This window comes from Papilio xuthus, unplaced genomic scaffold, assembly GCF_000836235.2.
Source record: "Papilio xuthus unplaced genomic scaffold, Pxut_1.1 DF828142.1, whole genome shotgun sequence".
Lineage (NCBI taxonomy): Eukaryota > Metazoa > Arthropoda > Insecta > Lepidoptera > Papilionidae > Papilio > Papilio xuthus.
In genome coordinates, this window is record NW_013530507.1 from 5,041,731 (window position 1) to 5,058,920 (window position 17,190).

The 17,190-nt window shown below is 33.6% G+C and overlaps 4 protein-coding genes across 4 annotated transcripts; 2 read left to right on the forward strand and 2 right to left on the reverse strand.

The window, feature by feature from the left end:
* Nucleotides 1–571: 571 nt before the first annotated feature.
* LOC106114379 (calcium and integrin-binding protein 1) lies at nt 572–2,504 on the forward strand. The gene is made up of 5 exons (XM_013307565.1): nt 572–907; nt 1,100–1,202; nt 1,477–1,624; nt 1,995–2,119; nt 2,294–2,504. The coding sequence occupies exons 1-5, from the start codon at nt 816–818 to the stop codon at nt 2,402–2,404; spliced, it is 579 nt and encodes a 192-aa protein (XP_013163019.1). The 5' UTR covers nt 572–815; the 3' UTR covers nt 2,405–2,504.
* A 36-nt stretch (nt 2,505–2,540) lies between these two features.
* LOC106114159 (uncharacterized) lies at nt 2,541–3,403 on the reverse strand. Its single transcript, XM_013307257.1, has 3 exons — nt 3,245–3,403; nt 2,972–3,081; nt 2,541–2,755 (listed from the first exon to the last, which is right to left on the reverse strand). The coding sequence occupies exons 1-3, from the start codon at nt 3,299–3,301 to the stop codon at nt 2,602–2,604; spliced, it is 321 nt and encodes a 106-aa protein (XP_013162711.1). The 5' UTR covers nt 3,302–3,403; the 3' UTR covers nt 2,541–2,601.
* A 1,555-nt stretch (nt 3,404–4,958) lies between these two features.
* On the forward strand, nt 4,959–11,960 carry tamo (PUB and ZnF_RBZ domain-containing protein tamozhennic). The gene is made up of 7 exons (XM_013307602.1): nt 4,959–5,193; nt 6,694–6,870; nt 7,619–7,818; nt 8,109–8,294; nt 8,621–8,765; nt 8,900–10,114; nt 10,221–11,960. The coding sequence occupies exons 2-7, from the start codon at nt 6,723–6,725 to the stop codon at nt 10,607–10,609; spliced, it is 2,283 nt and encodes a 760-aa protein (XP_013163056.1). The 5' UTR covers nt 4,959–5,193; nt 6,694–6,722; the 3' UTR covers nt 10,610–11,960.
* Nucleotides 11,961–14,385: 2,425 nt separating this feature from the next.
* LOC106114067 (glycine-rich protein DOT1-like) lies at nt 14,386–15,608 on the reverse strand. The gene is given in 3 exon segments (NM_001311869.1): nt 14,386–14,876; nt 15,200–15,242; nt 15,549–15,608. Coding segments are annotated over 3 exon segments (450 nt in total). The 5' UTR covers nt 15,564–15,608; the 3' UTR covers nt 14,386–14,484.
* Between the last annotated feature and the right edge of the window lie 1,582 nt (nt 15,609–17,190).

Genomic DNA, 17,190 nt, shown 5'->3' on the forward strand with positions numbered 1-17,190 from the left:
GTATTTGAGCAGGGTGAATGTATCTATTATTTTGAGGACTTTTGTTGTACCGATATAATTGATTACTTTTGATGTACCTATATATTTGCATATCTTGTCTGTGTCGATCTATATGACGCTGACTGTAACTTCTTACTGGGTGTGATCTCAGTTTCTTGTAAATGTTGTAGCTATAAATTATTTTTCTCCAAAATTATTTGTTTTACTTCATTTTCTTACTTGTTTTAATGTATTGCCATCTCTTTCACTCCCTAACAGAAAAACAGAGATAAGTATATGTTTTAATAAAATTGTTATGGAAGAATTTCTCTATTGCCTGTGCTTCCGTATTTTGTGGTAACTGTTACTGCCAACCTCAAATGAAAAAATCATTAAATGGTTACTATTTCTACCCTTAGTGATTATTTTGAGTGCCAGTTAAACGTGCAAATAAATTAGCATTCATTTAGCTTTCGGTAGTGACTTTATATTGTTGCAGACATACATTTTATCTGTCATTTTATTAATAATGTTTCCTTATGAAGCATTGGATCCAAAAATATATTTATTAGTGAATTTGTTGCGCTAAAATTAGATGATTATTAGTATAGGAAAATACATTAACAACCAAAGACCTAGATCCTTCATTTTTAGTGTGTTCAACTAAATATGTATATAACTTGAATACAAGTGTAATATCTAATCGAATTCCTATTAATCATCATAATAATCATCCGTAGTAATTGCTGATAAGATTTGCGATACGTAGCGTTAATAGTTGTTGAGCTCCTAAGTAAACGCGAGCATTTTTTTGTTCTTTTTTGGTGTAAACAAATATGGGCATCGGACAATCGTATCCCGGTTTAACAGAAGATGTCTTAGAAGATTATACGACTTTAACATATTTAAATAAAGGTGAAATTCTATAGTAAGTATTCAAGAGTTTTTAGCTTCCACGTTCTAGTAACAGAAACTACTATTAATTTTTTATTACGTATGTATACGTATTAATGTTGTCTTGATTCGTTTACAAAGTTAAATAACGTAAGAATAAGTTTTTAAATATATCGTTAAATATTTGTGTTTGGATTTTTTTTTTAAATTGTTGTTACGTTTTCAGTTTAATGAAAAAGTTCTATTCTATAGATCCAGATAAAATTCGGGATAATTATCATCACAGATTTGAAAAGGACGTTATTATCAAGAAGTTTGATGTTTTACAGGTAGGACTGACTGGATGTTTTGTTGTAAATGATATACACAAACTGTTGGTTTCCATTGTTCAAAAACATGTACAAAAATATAGCATCTTTTTCAGCATGTAGATTGAAAAAGCAGTGGTTCGCCTGATTTAAAGATCGTTACCCATATTAAGCAATTGAGCCTTTTTTCTTGCACATTATTGATATACAAAATATTTTAAAAAGTAACGTCCCCTGTTATTAAGCGTCAATTTCATTAATTGATCCATAGACTTAAGTAATATTTTGCCTTCAGAATAACCCGTTCCAGGACCGCATTTTTCATGTATTCTCATCTAAAAACGACGATTGTTTCTCGTTTGAAGATTTGTTAGACCTGTGCTCGGCGATGAGTGCCGAGTGCCCTACAGAGGTAAAAGCGGCCTGGGCGTTTAGAATATTTGGTGAGTTTAGGATATAATTTTCTTACTATTTTCATTTTTGCACACTTCTAAGCTTGTGAAAGAAAGTGTGCTTAGATCATAGTATAGATTAGCAATAGCGTTTACATCATTATTTCATCATCGAATTAAAAAAAACAGTAATTTGCGCCTATGTGTTCTTCCAGATGGTGTTTTACTTCTATAAAAATATCATTCAAATCCATGCAGTCGTTCTTGAGATACTTTCTAACAAACGTCTACCAAAAAAATCGTATTTATAATATTAGTCAGATGTAGTGCCAAAGATATTATGAATAACTAAGTTTCTGAAGTAATATTCTTTATACTTGATATACCTACTCCACATACGTTTCAACTTTCTGTTCAATAGATCTAGATGACGATGGTCAAATATCAACGGGGGATATAAGTGAAATTCTTGATCGTTTAACGGGGTGCTCGAAGGACCATTTTTACCGACTCGATAATGAATCAAAAACGAAGATTGCTCAAGTTGTAAGTTTTAAGTCATATTTCAAATTGGAAAGTGGTCAGTGACGACGCTACCACTATTTTGGAGGTTATAACCTACAAGGTCATAATCCCTCTATAGGGGATGGTGTATTCTATAATAAAATACCCAACAGAAAGTAGTATTCGTTTTTAATATCTATTTTACTTTAATTTCAGATACTTGACGAAATCAAGCTGGACAATACAGGCGGTATAGGTTTGAACGAGTTCAAAATCATCATGTCGCGAATCCCTGAATTTCACTCAACTTTTTACTTCAGAGTATAAACGTATCTTATGTATGTTTTTGTATTATCTTTCTTAACTTTTTATCTTATAAAAGTGTGATATCTTTCTAAAACATATGTAAGTTTGTATAAAGAAAATGTTATTAAACCAAAAATATCGAAATAAAAAAGAAATCTCATCTGTAGTTATCATTTATGTGTAAAAATTAAACATTGTTGATTCATTATTGTCAAATTTTATCTGATGAAAGCTTTACAGGCCGCTTTATTGTAGCGACCAGCGAGAGTGCGTCCGGGCAGGGAGGGGAAGCCGCTCGTGCGTCCTCTGTCTCCCGGCAAAACCACCGGCTGCTTGTATCTCACATGGCTTGATGGGAAGCCGAGATACGTGCTATAAGTACGATATATAATAAGATTATAGCTAACTACAGGTCAATCATTAGGCCTGTGACGACCCCATGGGATCCAGGGGTGTTCCTAATGAGCGATGACTTTACATGAACTGTCATCGCTCAAACATAACTTTGAAAAGTATAAGTTTCAGCTTTCATTTCATCGTCATAAAGCAAACAAAAATAACATTAAATAACATTGTAAAGTTACGTACGGTGTCATTTCTGGAGGACATTGCCACATGTATTGTGGGTCATTGAAATAAACGAGAGGATGGCGAGAACTGGCTTCGCCTTTGTAAAAGCTTCTGTGGCGCTGGCATGCCTATATAAAAAAAATTGAATTGCACGTTACGAATTTAATAGTATTTGTCTGGCAAGTCTTTATCCTGTCTAAGTAAACGGTTTTATATCGACTTAACTTATAAGGGCTCATAGTAATGTCCCAGATTTAATAGAAAGGGAGTAATAAAAAGTGCGATACTTACTTCATAAAAAGTTTCGATTTCATCTTGTCGCCTATTATCAACAAATAGAATGTCCATATCTTAGCTTAAATTTGTAACATTATAATATGTATTTTGAAATAAAATTTGAAATTTTGAATTGCGTGCGCAAAGCCAGATTGAGTTTTTGTGTTGACAATGTCAAAATCAAACCATAGATTATAACTATTACTTATTAAAAAGTTCCTTTTTATCAAGCAGCTTACAGTATTTGTCCAGGCTTTTTATTCAAATGAGGTTTAATAGTTAATAACAACTTCTCTTCAAGCTACAGCTTCAAGATAACATCACGATTCATAAACCTGACAGAAGGTTGATGTGAAGTCCAGTTTTCTGTCCCTAAATAATTAATTATGGAGTGAAACTTCTTTATTTAATAATGTAGCTAAACAAAGTACTAAAATCGACATAATGTAAAATGTAATGAACTGAAATCTTACATGAAACATACGCCCCTGATGCAGAGGGGGTAGGTAGATTATACCTTATGTCGCATTCCAATAAATTAGTTATAGTAGTAGTGAATTAATACAATTAAATATATTTTCAATTTTGATTTAATCTCACTAATTAAATGAATATAAACTAATTTATCCAAACAGAGTACAGTGAATTTTGACTGCTTATGAAGATGTCATGAGTACCGTTGAGTATAATGACTCTTTATAAAATGAACACCACATTTATCTTATGTAAGCCTTGCATGACGGTTTATTGAACCGTGCAGCGAGAGTACGTTCTGGAAGAGCTGGTATACCAGAGGTACGTCCAGTTGAATGGGGTAAAACACTGGGCTGTTTGTATCTTACATGATAATACGGATATGTTAAGTATGACCTGCAAAAATAAAATATTTATATTTAAAAATGTAGCAACAAGTAGGTTCTGGTATACAACGTAAATTTAATTTTACAACTGCAATATTCGACATTTTTTCCTGATTTTCTAGACGAAGTTCTGACAGGTTTATTTACACATAAGACTAAATTCATCTGCGGACTCATAAAATTAAAACTGTTAATTAGTGGAAGTTATTAAACTATTAAAGGTAACTTACGTAGTCATTTCAGAAGGACATTGCCATCTGTATTCTCGTTCTTCAAAGTATTTTAATGGGTGATAGTTTTGAGGAACGCCTTTGTAATAATTTCTATGTTTTTGGCAAGCCTGTATATCGAAATAATTATTTAGGAACGTAAGGAACAATAGCATTTTTATTTCTATCAATGATTCTACACGATGTATGAACATTTTTAGATCTTGTCCTAAGATGTAAGGGATCTGGAATTAAGAATATTAGATGTTTACAATGATGCGACCAAAGTAAGTAAAATATGAAACCTGAAAAAAAGTATCAATCTCTTGTTGTCGTATATAATCCATGAATAATATATATTGCACCATAATGTATTATCGTTTTGTATTTAATTCAAAACACTAAAATATGAAATGAATTAAATAACCATAGGGTATATTAAATAACGTTAAATTGACGTCGAAGTTTATTTTTTATAGTCGTATTTCAAGTTTTATACGGAAGTTTTGAATTTTGATGTCAAGTTTTTCCGTCGACAAAATGTACATGACCTTTATAGACAAATAATTTCTTATGTTCTATCTTGGTTTTATCTATATTTTTTACAATAGTCTTTGATTATTGTCTGTGGATTTAAGTATTGTGTACGAAACGTCAAAACAAATTTCTTGATTTTGTTTTAATTTATTTATTGATATCACTTCAACTCTAATTACCTTCTATAATTCGCAAAGCGATATTTTGGAAAGTTGAATTGTTTTAAAATTTAATTTTGTTTTTATAATTTGGGTCACTCGTTACGCTTCTTATTTTGGGTGAACTATTTTTGTCCGTTCGTTCTACATTCGTGCGGAGAAATATATTTTGACACCTAGGAAAAGAATGTTCATGTACGGTGAGTTCCGTATTATTTTAATTGCTATTCTTCACTGATTAATTCAACAATGTGATCAATACACACAATATCTTCACGGAGTCGTGAAAAAATGTCTTAAATGAATCATCTGGCGATGTACTTCGAATTTGGAATCTATTGTAGTTTTAGTCGTAAATATTAAATTAACATAATGTAAATCTTCGTGTTGTACTGTAGACATAAATGTTTAATATGAACAACCTTTGATTTTGCTGTATGAATCATTACTTTTATTATCTTATCAGAAAAGTCAGTTATGTTGTGGCGCCATAGCAATAAAATGATAGATGTGAAACTTACATTGACTTTCATACTTTACCAAATAATGTTGCTTATTTGTAAAATTTGTTAAATCTCTTTAAAATATAAGATTTAAGCAAATCACAGAATATAATTCTATTCTACTCATGTGTATCTGCCATTAATAGTCATAAATATGTTTATATCATATCTAACTCTAGTAGTAGTGGTCTGCATCTATTATTAATGATATTTATTATCAATGTGTTACATAAACATCACCATATCAAAACATAACTGAAATACATGGAGATTTAGAATACCAGGTGTTAATGGTATACTCAGCCTTTCATCTATCTATATATATATATATATATATATAAATCAATTGCTGTTTGTTCATCTCTGTTGCTAAAACTTATGAGTGGATTTGTCTTATCTTGGTCTTGAAATGTTCATGATGGTTTAGGGTGGGAAGGTTTAAAAGGTGTGAAAAATTTGTATAATTGCCGATAAAACCCTAAAACAGCCTTTTTCTTTTTTTTTAATACCGCGGCCGACAGCTAGTCTGTTATATAGCACAGTCATATAGGAATCCAATGAAATTTGAGTCACTATGTTATTGTTTGTCTTATATCATACTATTGTATTTGCATAATGCATTTTATTGTTTTATTACAAATTCAGTTGTCATTCACTGACTTATTATGCCCCAATGAGGCAGAAAAGAGCTTGCTATGGTTTTAATAAGTAATTTAATAACTAACTAATTAAAAGCAGTGTAGGCTACACATTCTTTCAAAATAAATAACAACTTTATCACAGAGTTCTGACAGGAGTATTTGAGCTTCTTAACTGTCTCTGTGCCTGCTAATAATATTATCCTGTTTTTAAATCATTGCTATTATGTAATTTATATTAAATTTCTGCTATGCTAGGCTGCAAATGTTGTAGACAACCTAATAATTCATTCTTTCTCTTTTTTATTATGTTCATTACCATAACAAAAGAGAATAACTCATCTGTTATTTTTGTAGGGACAATACAGTTGTATAGAATGCAGCAGTATATGCTGCTGTATGGATGATAGGAAAGGGGATGTGTAGGCATAGGAAATATCCTTTTTTTTAATATCGGTAGTAACCTACTAATTCAAGATGCCTATGGACAATGGTCACTGCTATTTTAGATTTCCGCTCATTTGCTATAATTTGCTATAAAAATATTCTCTTGTTTCAGTGATTTTTCTATAATTGGGTGTTTGGGTGATGGTGATGAATGTAATGGCGGGCATGGGGGACACGGCGGTGCACGAGCGTCTGCCAACGCTGTGGCGCCGTATTAAGAGTGTGCACTGTAATTATGTTGAAATGGAAGACTGCCCGGAGAAAATTACGTTGAAGAAGAAATTGGAAGGTAAAGTGTAACAGTATGATTCTTAGACTCAATTGTAAATAAATTTGTAATAAGGAGATCTTATGAAAATACTTTATTCTGTTTTCTTTTTTGTTTATGTACATTTGTGTAGCAAACTACAATAGAATTGATAATTTAATCTACTTGATATCACAGTTCTTCAATCTCTTAGTATATTATCGTTAATTTTCTACTTTGTACAGTTGCCTTGTCTATTTCTCCTACATTGCGTGATAGATATGTCTAAGAAACTTGTAAAGAATGTTGTTCTGTGCTTTTATGGATGGTAGTGTTCACTAAACACTAAGGACCGTTTCTTGAATAAAATGTACTTATTTACATAAACTTTTATCATTAAGCAGAGTAGAGATCTAAGAACGATGTATTACATCTAACATGTTGAATGATAGTGATGTGATTCACCTATTGTTTGTTGCCTGAACAAGATATGTTTATAAATATTTATTTATTATTTATTGCTGTCCTTTTCATTGTTATATTGCATATGTCAGTAAATTGATTCAGTTCGTGATTACATAATTGAATTAATTATTACACTAATTTTGGTGTGTAAATGTTTGGTATTGTTGGTTGTAATATAAGTATTAGAAAGAACCTTAACTAAGTATTGTCTTAAAAGTCTATAATATAGTTGCATAATAGAGAAGAATCTAGAAATAAGGCAACTTAAGAACATCTATTAATTTTTCAATATATGAAGCAAGTAAGTTTGAATAATTTCTTTCAGATTACATTATGGAGTACCTGTCGTTAGTACCACCGGAGTGTAAATTCAGTTTGGCTGTGACTGAGAGAGTGTTCCAGCGGACGATAAATGAAATGTCTGACTTTAGTGCGTACCGCGCTGGTGTCGGCTGGGCGGCGATAGAACGGTATGCCAACAACGTCTTCACGCAGCCATGGCGGAACGAGTATAAAGTCATCAGAGTAAGTTCGTTCTCTAAATTGTTCTATGACCGTTCTGTTACATAATGCGTATTTACGGACCTCTATAAATGGGCTGGCTAACGGACATAGTATTTTGTGCCAATTTGATTTTCGCCATTTTGGTTTACATCAGCTATTCTGATAATATTAGACATAACCTCTCATATTCAATTGCCTAGTCATTTAGGTTTATGTATAAATATATAATAATCTTTATTTTGTGAATTTATTTATTTTTAAAGAGCTGATTGGAACTTCAACTATTACATTTGTAAATATTCCGCTTGCAGCTATACTCTGGTTTCTACAAGCACGATGTGGAGGCGAATCTTGTGGGCGCGGACGGCATGTTGCTGGCGCTGGGCTACAGGCCCGAGGACCGGTGCGCAGCGCGGCTCAAGCTCGATGAGCCGACGTCTACTGAAGCAGCCCTCGCCGTCTCTATAGACGCCATTATTGCACACTGCGAGTGCCAGGTATGAACTCTGTACAGGCAATTGGCACACCGATTAGGTTGTTTATTATTGAGGGAAAACATTTTAGGTCATCTACAGACATGGGAGATACATGTACTGTGTCTCTGGATCTGTGGCTTGAAATACCTATATTAATATAATATTAGTCCCATACTGACTACATTAACTCTCTTTACGGACTTTTTTAAACACTTATAAGGGCGAATTGTTTAGTGGGTACATATCTTCTGTTATATATGACTTTATTAATAGTGGTGAATTAATTCGTTAGCTGCTAAAGTACTACTTTTAGCTGTTAAGATTAAAAGTGTTAAATTGTTTGTCAGATAATGTCGAAAGTGTTGGAGGACCTGTTGGGGCGCGGCGTGCGCGCCAGCTGGCAGGACGTGGTGCATCAGCGCAAGGCACAGCTGGCCCAAGTGCAGCCCGCGCCACTCGTTGCCCCTCTCGTAGCGGGATACTATGGTGACGGTGAGAATACTGACCTACAGCTCAAAAACAATTAGCCTAACAAACTATAGAATGTAAATAAATATAAACTTCAATAACACGAATATTAAGTTAAGAAACTCAGACGAAATAATAGGATTCTATGTGTTTGCTAGATTCGGAACTCTACTCGAATGTGGCCGTCACAGTAACGGCTGACACGCACCGCATCAACATGACCGAGGCCCAGTACAATCCCAGCTTAGCGCAGTGTAACAACATTTGTACAGATGTGTCGCCTATTGAGGAGCCGATACCACCAATGTTACATCCTCCGTACATGGTGTCTCCCCACATGGTGTACCCGGCACCGCACCACATGAACGACATGCCCGTCCCGGTGCCCGCCGTCATGACACCGTACGGCCCGGTGCAGTACTTCCCGGTGCAGGCGCCTTACATGATCCCTATGCCCGTGTATGCGCCGATCAAACATGCCACCAACATCCCCGTCAATGGCTACCCTCCCATCCCGCAGTGCAGGTATCCCTCGGGGCCTACGGTACCGACAGCACAGCTCATAGAATTGGACACGCCCTCCGTTTATGAGAACGGCAAGTTTGAGAGACATCGAGATGAAGAAAGAAGTAACAAGAAGAGCGGAATGCATCTCGAGACACCTAAACGAACGTCCTCGAGATCGGGTTTCAGCGACGTCACGTTACCGAGTTTGCCACGCTCCGACACGCAGCCAGCTTTGAGCAAAGCCAAAGAGGACGGCATGGGCACGTACGAGAGCTGGGATTATGTGTTCAGGAATTTATCGAGTAAGAATAAAGATGGGGACAGCAGAAGTGGCTTTTCGCAGTCGCTCGATAGAGATTCTAGGACGTTAGATAGATTGGAAAGAGAGGAAAGGAGATCGAAGTATCAACCGACCACGTTGGATTTGGAAGACGGATTGCAAGCCCTCAACCTTGATCGAACTTACGACGAGGAGATGTACAGGACTGCGAAAGTTAACGAGAATCTCATGAGGTTGAAGCAGGAACAGGAGTCGAAGCGAGCGAAACAGCTCAGCAAGAAACATCCGGACGACAAAAAGAAACGTCACTCGGCGGAGGCCGTCGGCAATCCAAAAGCGGACGGCCTCATACCCACCAAAGTGCCTTCGGATAAAGTTAAATTACTGTCAAAGAAGGAAATAAAAGACAGGAAGGAGGTTTTAAAGCAGCAGAACTTTATCAATGGATCCGGTTCAAATAGTGCTGAAGTTAAAAAAGTGAAAAAACCAATAAAGTTGGTGGCTGCTGAGCTCGATAGGAACAACAAGAGCAAACCGTTGGAGAATGGTGTGGATAGAACGCAACACCTAACGAAAACTGCTGCAAGTTAGTACATTAATACTTTAACAAAATATTTTGCTATCATTTTCATGGTTTCTAATTTAACAATCATATTTTAGTACCTAAACAGTTTATGTGTATTATTTTCCAGCATCCAGCGCGCATTCGAGTTACGATATAAAGGCTCAGTTAGTAGTCACATTAGACGAGCCCAACCACATTCGTCGCTCCCCACCGAAGTATAACCATCAGAATGGAGATAGAGAAAGTGGTAACCTGCATAATAGTGAGAAAGAGAGACCAAATACGGCAGAGAGCGAGTCGAAGAGAGACAAATGGCAGTGCTCAACATGTACGTATTTAAATAAGTTAACTTTACAAGCTTGCGAAATGTGTGGCAAGTCCAAACGTGGTCCGGAGATACAGCCTCTCACGTCTGGAGGGCGGGAGTGTCCCGCGTGCACTTTAGTTAACACTCGCAATGCGACTGTCTGCGATGCATGCGGAACCAGCTTGCAACATTGTCCCACATACATTTAAAGTTCAAAATTCTATGATAATGATTTTGAACCTATTGCCAAGTTTATTCTAGTTCAAACCCCACCCTTGAACCAAATGTTTAAAAAATTACATTTAATTATTCTTGTAACCGTGGGTTCCTGAAGCTAAAATCCTCGTTTAAAACATATTGTTATCTCTGTCTTGTCAAAGATAATGACAAGTATGACGATATGTTTTATACACAGATTTTGGTGTCAGTAACTCACGGTAAATGATTCAAAATATTTAATGTTACCACAACTGCTGTTAATTAACTGTTGGATATATTTAAAATTGATTCTGAGTGTTAATTTTCCAAAGCTGATGTTTTCCTTTGTCGCATTTTAAGCCATTTTAATCGCAAGGGCGGGGTAATTTTGTTATTTATTATTTTGTATAATTTTTACATCTAATTTTATTTAGTGGCAACCCTATAATCTAGCAGATGGAGTTCCTGTTAGGTCCCAGGTTATCTGTTTTTTTTTTATTTATTCTTATATTATAAAGTAGTTTCACTCTTTATTATGTCAAATATACCAACTCAAAACTCAAACTTTGTAAAATTATTACATTTTTTATTTTGATTGGAAATATTGTGTAATTTATTAAAATTTCTGAGTTTAAAGTTGTAAAAAAGGTTACAGGTAACATTTTGTAATTATATATTTTAGAGTTAATTGGTAGTGATTTTTGCAAAGTTTGTGTATTGAGTTGGTATCAACTTAACATAGCTTCGAATATGTTGACATTATGTGTATGATATATTAATGTTATATCGAGTCATTATAATATATTTTCACGTTATTGTTAAATTTGCTCATTATTTTGTTTGTCTTGTAAAATATAATGAAAATTATTAATTTATTTGTTTACTGCAGCTTAGTGAGACAGGGTAATTGAAGTCGTAAAGAGATTTATGGGGAATTTCTTTTATATAATCGAGACCGAGGTATTATTAGCTATTTTAAAACTATAACTAAATTGATAATTGCTAACGTAGTGATAGTGTTTATTTCGCCTTCAAAAATGCTTTAAACATTGGTTGAAATCTAGAATGGTAAATTTTTTGAATCGATCTGTGTATATAGTTGATAGAGTTTGTAAATATTATAATCGTATCTATGGTAACGACCTCATAGCACAGTGGTATGCCTAGGTCTTGAGTTTGAATACGACGGATAAAAAAAAAATTGTCTATAATAAAATAAATATTTCAATACGTTTAGACAGTATTCCCTTGTTAGGTTTAGACATATTCCTAAATAAGTTTGGTGTAAATTGGATTTTTAATCTTTTACCACCAATGATAAAAATGTAATAGAATTTTAAATAAACTGATATATAAACATGGCTAAACACTCACGTATATTCGTCCGGTGGTGGCACCGGAATTTTAAATAGTATATACTGGCAATATTTATAACATATTATAGTGTGTCTAAGATAGATTAGTTTGACAATTCAATTGACAATTTGCTAGATATGGGTTGAGTAAAATCGATTAAGATTTTTTTCGATTTTCGATGGTTGTTCTCATAGAACTTGCAATCGAGAATTCGCGATTATTTTTTTTTAATTACAATATAAATAAAATTGTTTCTTTCTATTCCTACTTTATCCTTCATAACTATGTAAAGAAATAAGACATTAAACAAAAACAAAACAAAACAAATTTCGAACAAAAAATGATTTTTTAAAATTAATTGTGCGATACAAACCCTAATAACTGTAATAAATTCAAAAAGTTATAAAATACTTAAATTATAGTACCAATCTGTTCGATTAATTTTATTACAAGACCAATTCTCGATAGTTAGCAGTTATTCGTTTTGCGCGACGGTTCGATACTATGACAACCGTCCATAAAGTACAACATTAATTCTCATACAAAATTAATTCGATATTTTATCGGCGTCAGTTGTCAAACGTTTTATCTCGATGGCTGGCAGTCCACAACCGTGTGGTTTGCGCGAAACTTCCTGCCTTGTACAGCAGCGTTGTGGAATGGTCTGTCATCGGCGGTATTTCCAAACCACTACGATTTAGGGTCCTTCAAGAAGCGAGCGTATCATCATCTCAAAGGCCGGCAACGCATCAGCGGTTCCTCTGGTATTGCTGATGCCCATAGGCGTCGTTGAACACCTCGGTGTTCCCGCTGCTCGTTTGCCCCCTTCTATTATTAAATTAAAAAAAACTAATCTATCTTAACCCTTATTAGCCTAGAGTTTCAATTTTGATACCAATCTTTTAAACCGAATGTTCACATTACTATTAGTTTTTTTATAGGTTGGCTGTACCTATTTTACTGTTGTGTAATATTCTTTCCAACGAAATTAAAAAAAAAACAATTTTCATTATTGTTTTATTTTATCGAGCAAACACAGTAATTTTAAAAATAAAACACTTTCGTATGTAAATTAGGCTACTGAGGGTTAAATAGACACACTATAAGGGAAGATTTTTAATGAGATTGATAAACCAGTTTTGTTTTTAAAATGGTGCATTTGTTAAAAAAAAATAATAATGTATTATCACAAAACATTGCACATTAGTTGTCATAGAGACACATTAGACTGTCAAAGCACTGGGGACGTGTATTTTTCTATTAATGTAGATTTTGTCAATGGAAATTTATATAAAGTTGCTTAGTATTGATTTGCCTTCGGCTAGTCACGTGGGATTATGTCAACGTTAAAATCATGGAATAATTCAGATAGAAAGTAATTTCATAAAATAAATGCTATTGTTTTATCATACTGTAGTTTTATTTTTATTATTATAAACGACCAATCCACATAATGTCGCCTAAATCTTCTTACTATTATTATAAATTAGCTATCGCCCGCGACTCTGTCCGCGCGGAATTAAAAAACAAAAACATTATAAGTAGCCCATGTGTTCTTCCAGATTATGTTCTATATGTTTGAATTTCATCGATATCCGTTCAGCCGTTCTGAAGATATCTTCAAACATCCATCCATCTAAACATTTGCATTTATAATATTAGTAAGAATTAGTAAGTTATGAAAGTTGATTAGTAGTTGAATTAGTAGATGATGGATAGATAGATGTATTTTAGAAGGTAATTCCGGATCGGCTAAACGGATCTTGATATTTTGCACAGATGAACATAGTCTGGTAGAACACATAGGCTATTTATTAAGTTTATTTTAATTCCGCGCGAATGGAGTCGCGGGCGATAGCTAGTATATTGGTGTTCTGCAATCACCTTGAGTCATAATTTCAGTTAAAGTTTTGTAATAATTATATAAATTATATCTTTGTTTTACCGAAAGTGGTAATAAAAAGTTTTGGCAATACTTGTAATTAAAATATAAACGTTGTACACTTAATTACGATGTTGATAAAATAATGAAAAAAATATATGAAATACAAACAAACTGATCGTTTATATGTATGTATTGCACAATACAAGATGTACCACTATTATAATATAAAAAAAAACGTTAGGATGATTCATTTTGTTTATAAAACGAATGGAAAATTACTGAATTTTACTTATTATTTTATTATGCAAATGATATAATTTACTTTTATATTTTTATAGATTAGAAACTTGATCTTAATTTATTATGATAGAAGTATTAATTTCAATTTATAAATTGTGGCTTTTTTAATATGGTTCATGAAAAAGTTTTCAATATTACTATGACAATAAGACAGGGATGCTTATATCTGTCTGTTTCATCGAGGCTATTCAATCCTAAATAGGCGGATATAAGGTTATAGTTACAGTTCAAAATAATAATTCCATATTCTTATAAAAATGTATTAATAATCACAGGTTAGAAATGTATAACATTATGCAGAACATAAACATTATTAGTACAAAATAATGTTAACAACTAGTTTTTTTAATGGCCGTGTCCGTAACCGAATCCTCCATGAGATCCATAGCCACCGTTAACGCCTCCAACTCCACTTCCAAAGCCACCGGCATGCCCAGCCTTTATTCCGCCAACATGACCGCCGGAGTGCCCACCTCCAATTCCGCTACCGAAACCGCCGGAGTGGCCACCTCCAATTCCGCTACCGAAACCGCCGGAGTGGCCACCTCCAATTCCGCCACCGAGACCGCCGGAGTGGCCACCTCCAACTCCGCTACCAAAACCGCCGGAGTGGCCACCGAATCCGCTGCCAACTCCTTGACCGCCAAAACCACTATTGCCATGTCCGCCAACGCCTCCCTCGAGACCGGAGTGACCGCCATACCCACCACTGCTGGTTCCGATTCCGCCGCCGTAACCTACAAAATATTAGTGTTAGCTTCGATTGTTGTGACCGTTTCAATAATTCATAGTGTAGTCTCTGTTTTTTAAAAGAGACTGAAAGGATGGTAATATGAATTGTAAGTGCAGTGGAGTTCTAGAGTTCTTTCTTTGCAATATACAGAAACAATACCATGACATGAGACCAGTCAAATTCCACCTTTAACAAACTTTAAAAGCAATAACAAACTTAACAAACTTTAGCGACGAATTTATTCATCCTAATACAGGTTTTTCGGTGTAATTAATAAGACATTTGAATTTTATTTGATGATACTGAAATTAAAAAAAAGGAATGTACCTGGTCGTGCAGATACTACGGCTACTAATGCCAGTGCGACAATCTGCAATATAAATAAAAATTATAACAAACCATAATTAAAAAGTTAAATATCACAAATTAAAAATAAGTACTATTCAATTACAATTAAAATTTATTATTGATCCCACTTTTAGCTGTGAAGTTCTCAAGATTTCAAGATTATAAGAAGGTAGAAGAAAATAGGTACGTACATTTAATTTAATTCTCCAAAACTTTTAACAAGATTATTCTTTAAATCTGATAATATTTTTATATAATATATTTATAATTTACACGATTTCGATCCTTTTAATATTCTAAATAAATAAATAAATTTAAAATAACTTACCAAGAATTTAGCCATATTTATTTTATAGTAACAAATTCGTATGTTTTAAGACGAAGTACGATCGCGAATGATGTAAATCTAAGGACCACGCGAAGCTTATATACTAAAATTGAGCTGTACCGACGATCTCCTGGTAACCTCGAGCGTCGCCAAAATAAAGTCTTTGTTGTTTAAATCTCACGATTATTTTGTTCATTTTTAATTAAATTTTATGTCATCAAAAAAGATTATATACCAGCATTATATTAGATGTTATAACAACATACTAGTGGTTCATATTGTGGACAATAGTGCACCATACACATAGTGGACCATAACTAATAATATATTTTTTTAATTGTTTTTATGTACTCTTGCACAACATTCAAATTAACTATGTCAAAGTTCACGTCTATTCGTTCTCACAATTTCTTACCATACCGAATAGTTTGGTTTAATATTATTTTTTTATATTATAAAGCGGCAAATGAGCAAACGGCCACCTATATTTTCCGAAATAGCGAAACAAACGGTGCCCATAGATATTAGTATTTGCAGATGATTGCATATGTTTGTCGACGGAGCAAAGGACGCACAGAAAGAGAATATTTCCCCTTCCTACCTCCACACCGTGGAATCCACTTTCCCTTCCTATTCGATTGTTGAGAAAATTCGTTCAAATTAAGATATTATCTGATCAAAAAGGCCAACTTTTTCAAAGTGTATCATATCTAAATAAAAATAGCTATCTGGTTTGTTTTGTTGTTGTGATTAATACATAAATTACACGCGTGCTAAGTAATTAAAGTATAATTGTTATATTTGAATAATTGTTTAAATTCGTGACCTTCCTTCTTCTTCCTAGATACCTCTAAAACACATAGTAAAGCGTATGTTAAACTTTTTTTTTAACGTAATAATTGTCTGTGACTTAAAACTCTTTCTATTAATATATAAAAGATATATATAAAAGAAAGTCGTGTTAGTTACACTATTTATAACTAAAGAACGGCTTTATCGATATGGCTGAAAATTGGTTAGAAGGTAGCTGAGAGCCAGGAGACGGGCATAAGATACTATTTTTTTTCGTTTTTTTTATTTAACTTACCTATATTATAAATGCGAATGTTTAGATGTATGTGATGTGCATGGATGGGTGGGCTACACTAATTAAGTTTTTTTAATATATCCACGCGGACGAAGTCGCGGGCGACAGCTAGTCGGAGATAAAATGTAACACACGGACAAAGTCCTTAAGTAAAATTTATTCATAAATATAATAAAGAAAAGTCTATATTTTTATTTGGGACTTGTAAATGTTATGTCGAAATTTACGCTAAAACTGAAATTAATTACATACATTTTTTATTTAACACACAAGTGCTAAAGGACTACGTTTATTTGTTGCCATAAATAAAATAGACCAAAAAAACTATGAGTTCAAAGTTGCTGTGAACCGTATCGTTTATTCAACCGTACCAATATACTGCCGTAGCAAAAACTTTGGTTTAATCGCGATGTTATTTGATTAGTTTTATATTAATATTCGGTTTAATCGATATTTTTTTTCTTCCAATCCACTTTTTCATATAATTTACCAGGTGGATAGTTCACAGCTGGGTACATAGAGTACCTATCTCTAGGTCTACCGGATTACACTTGA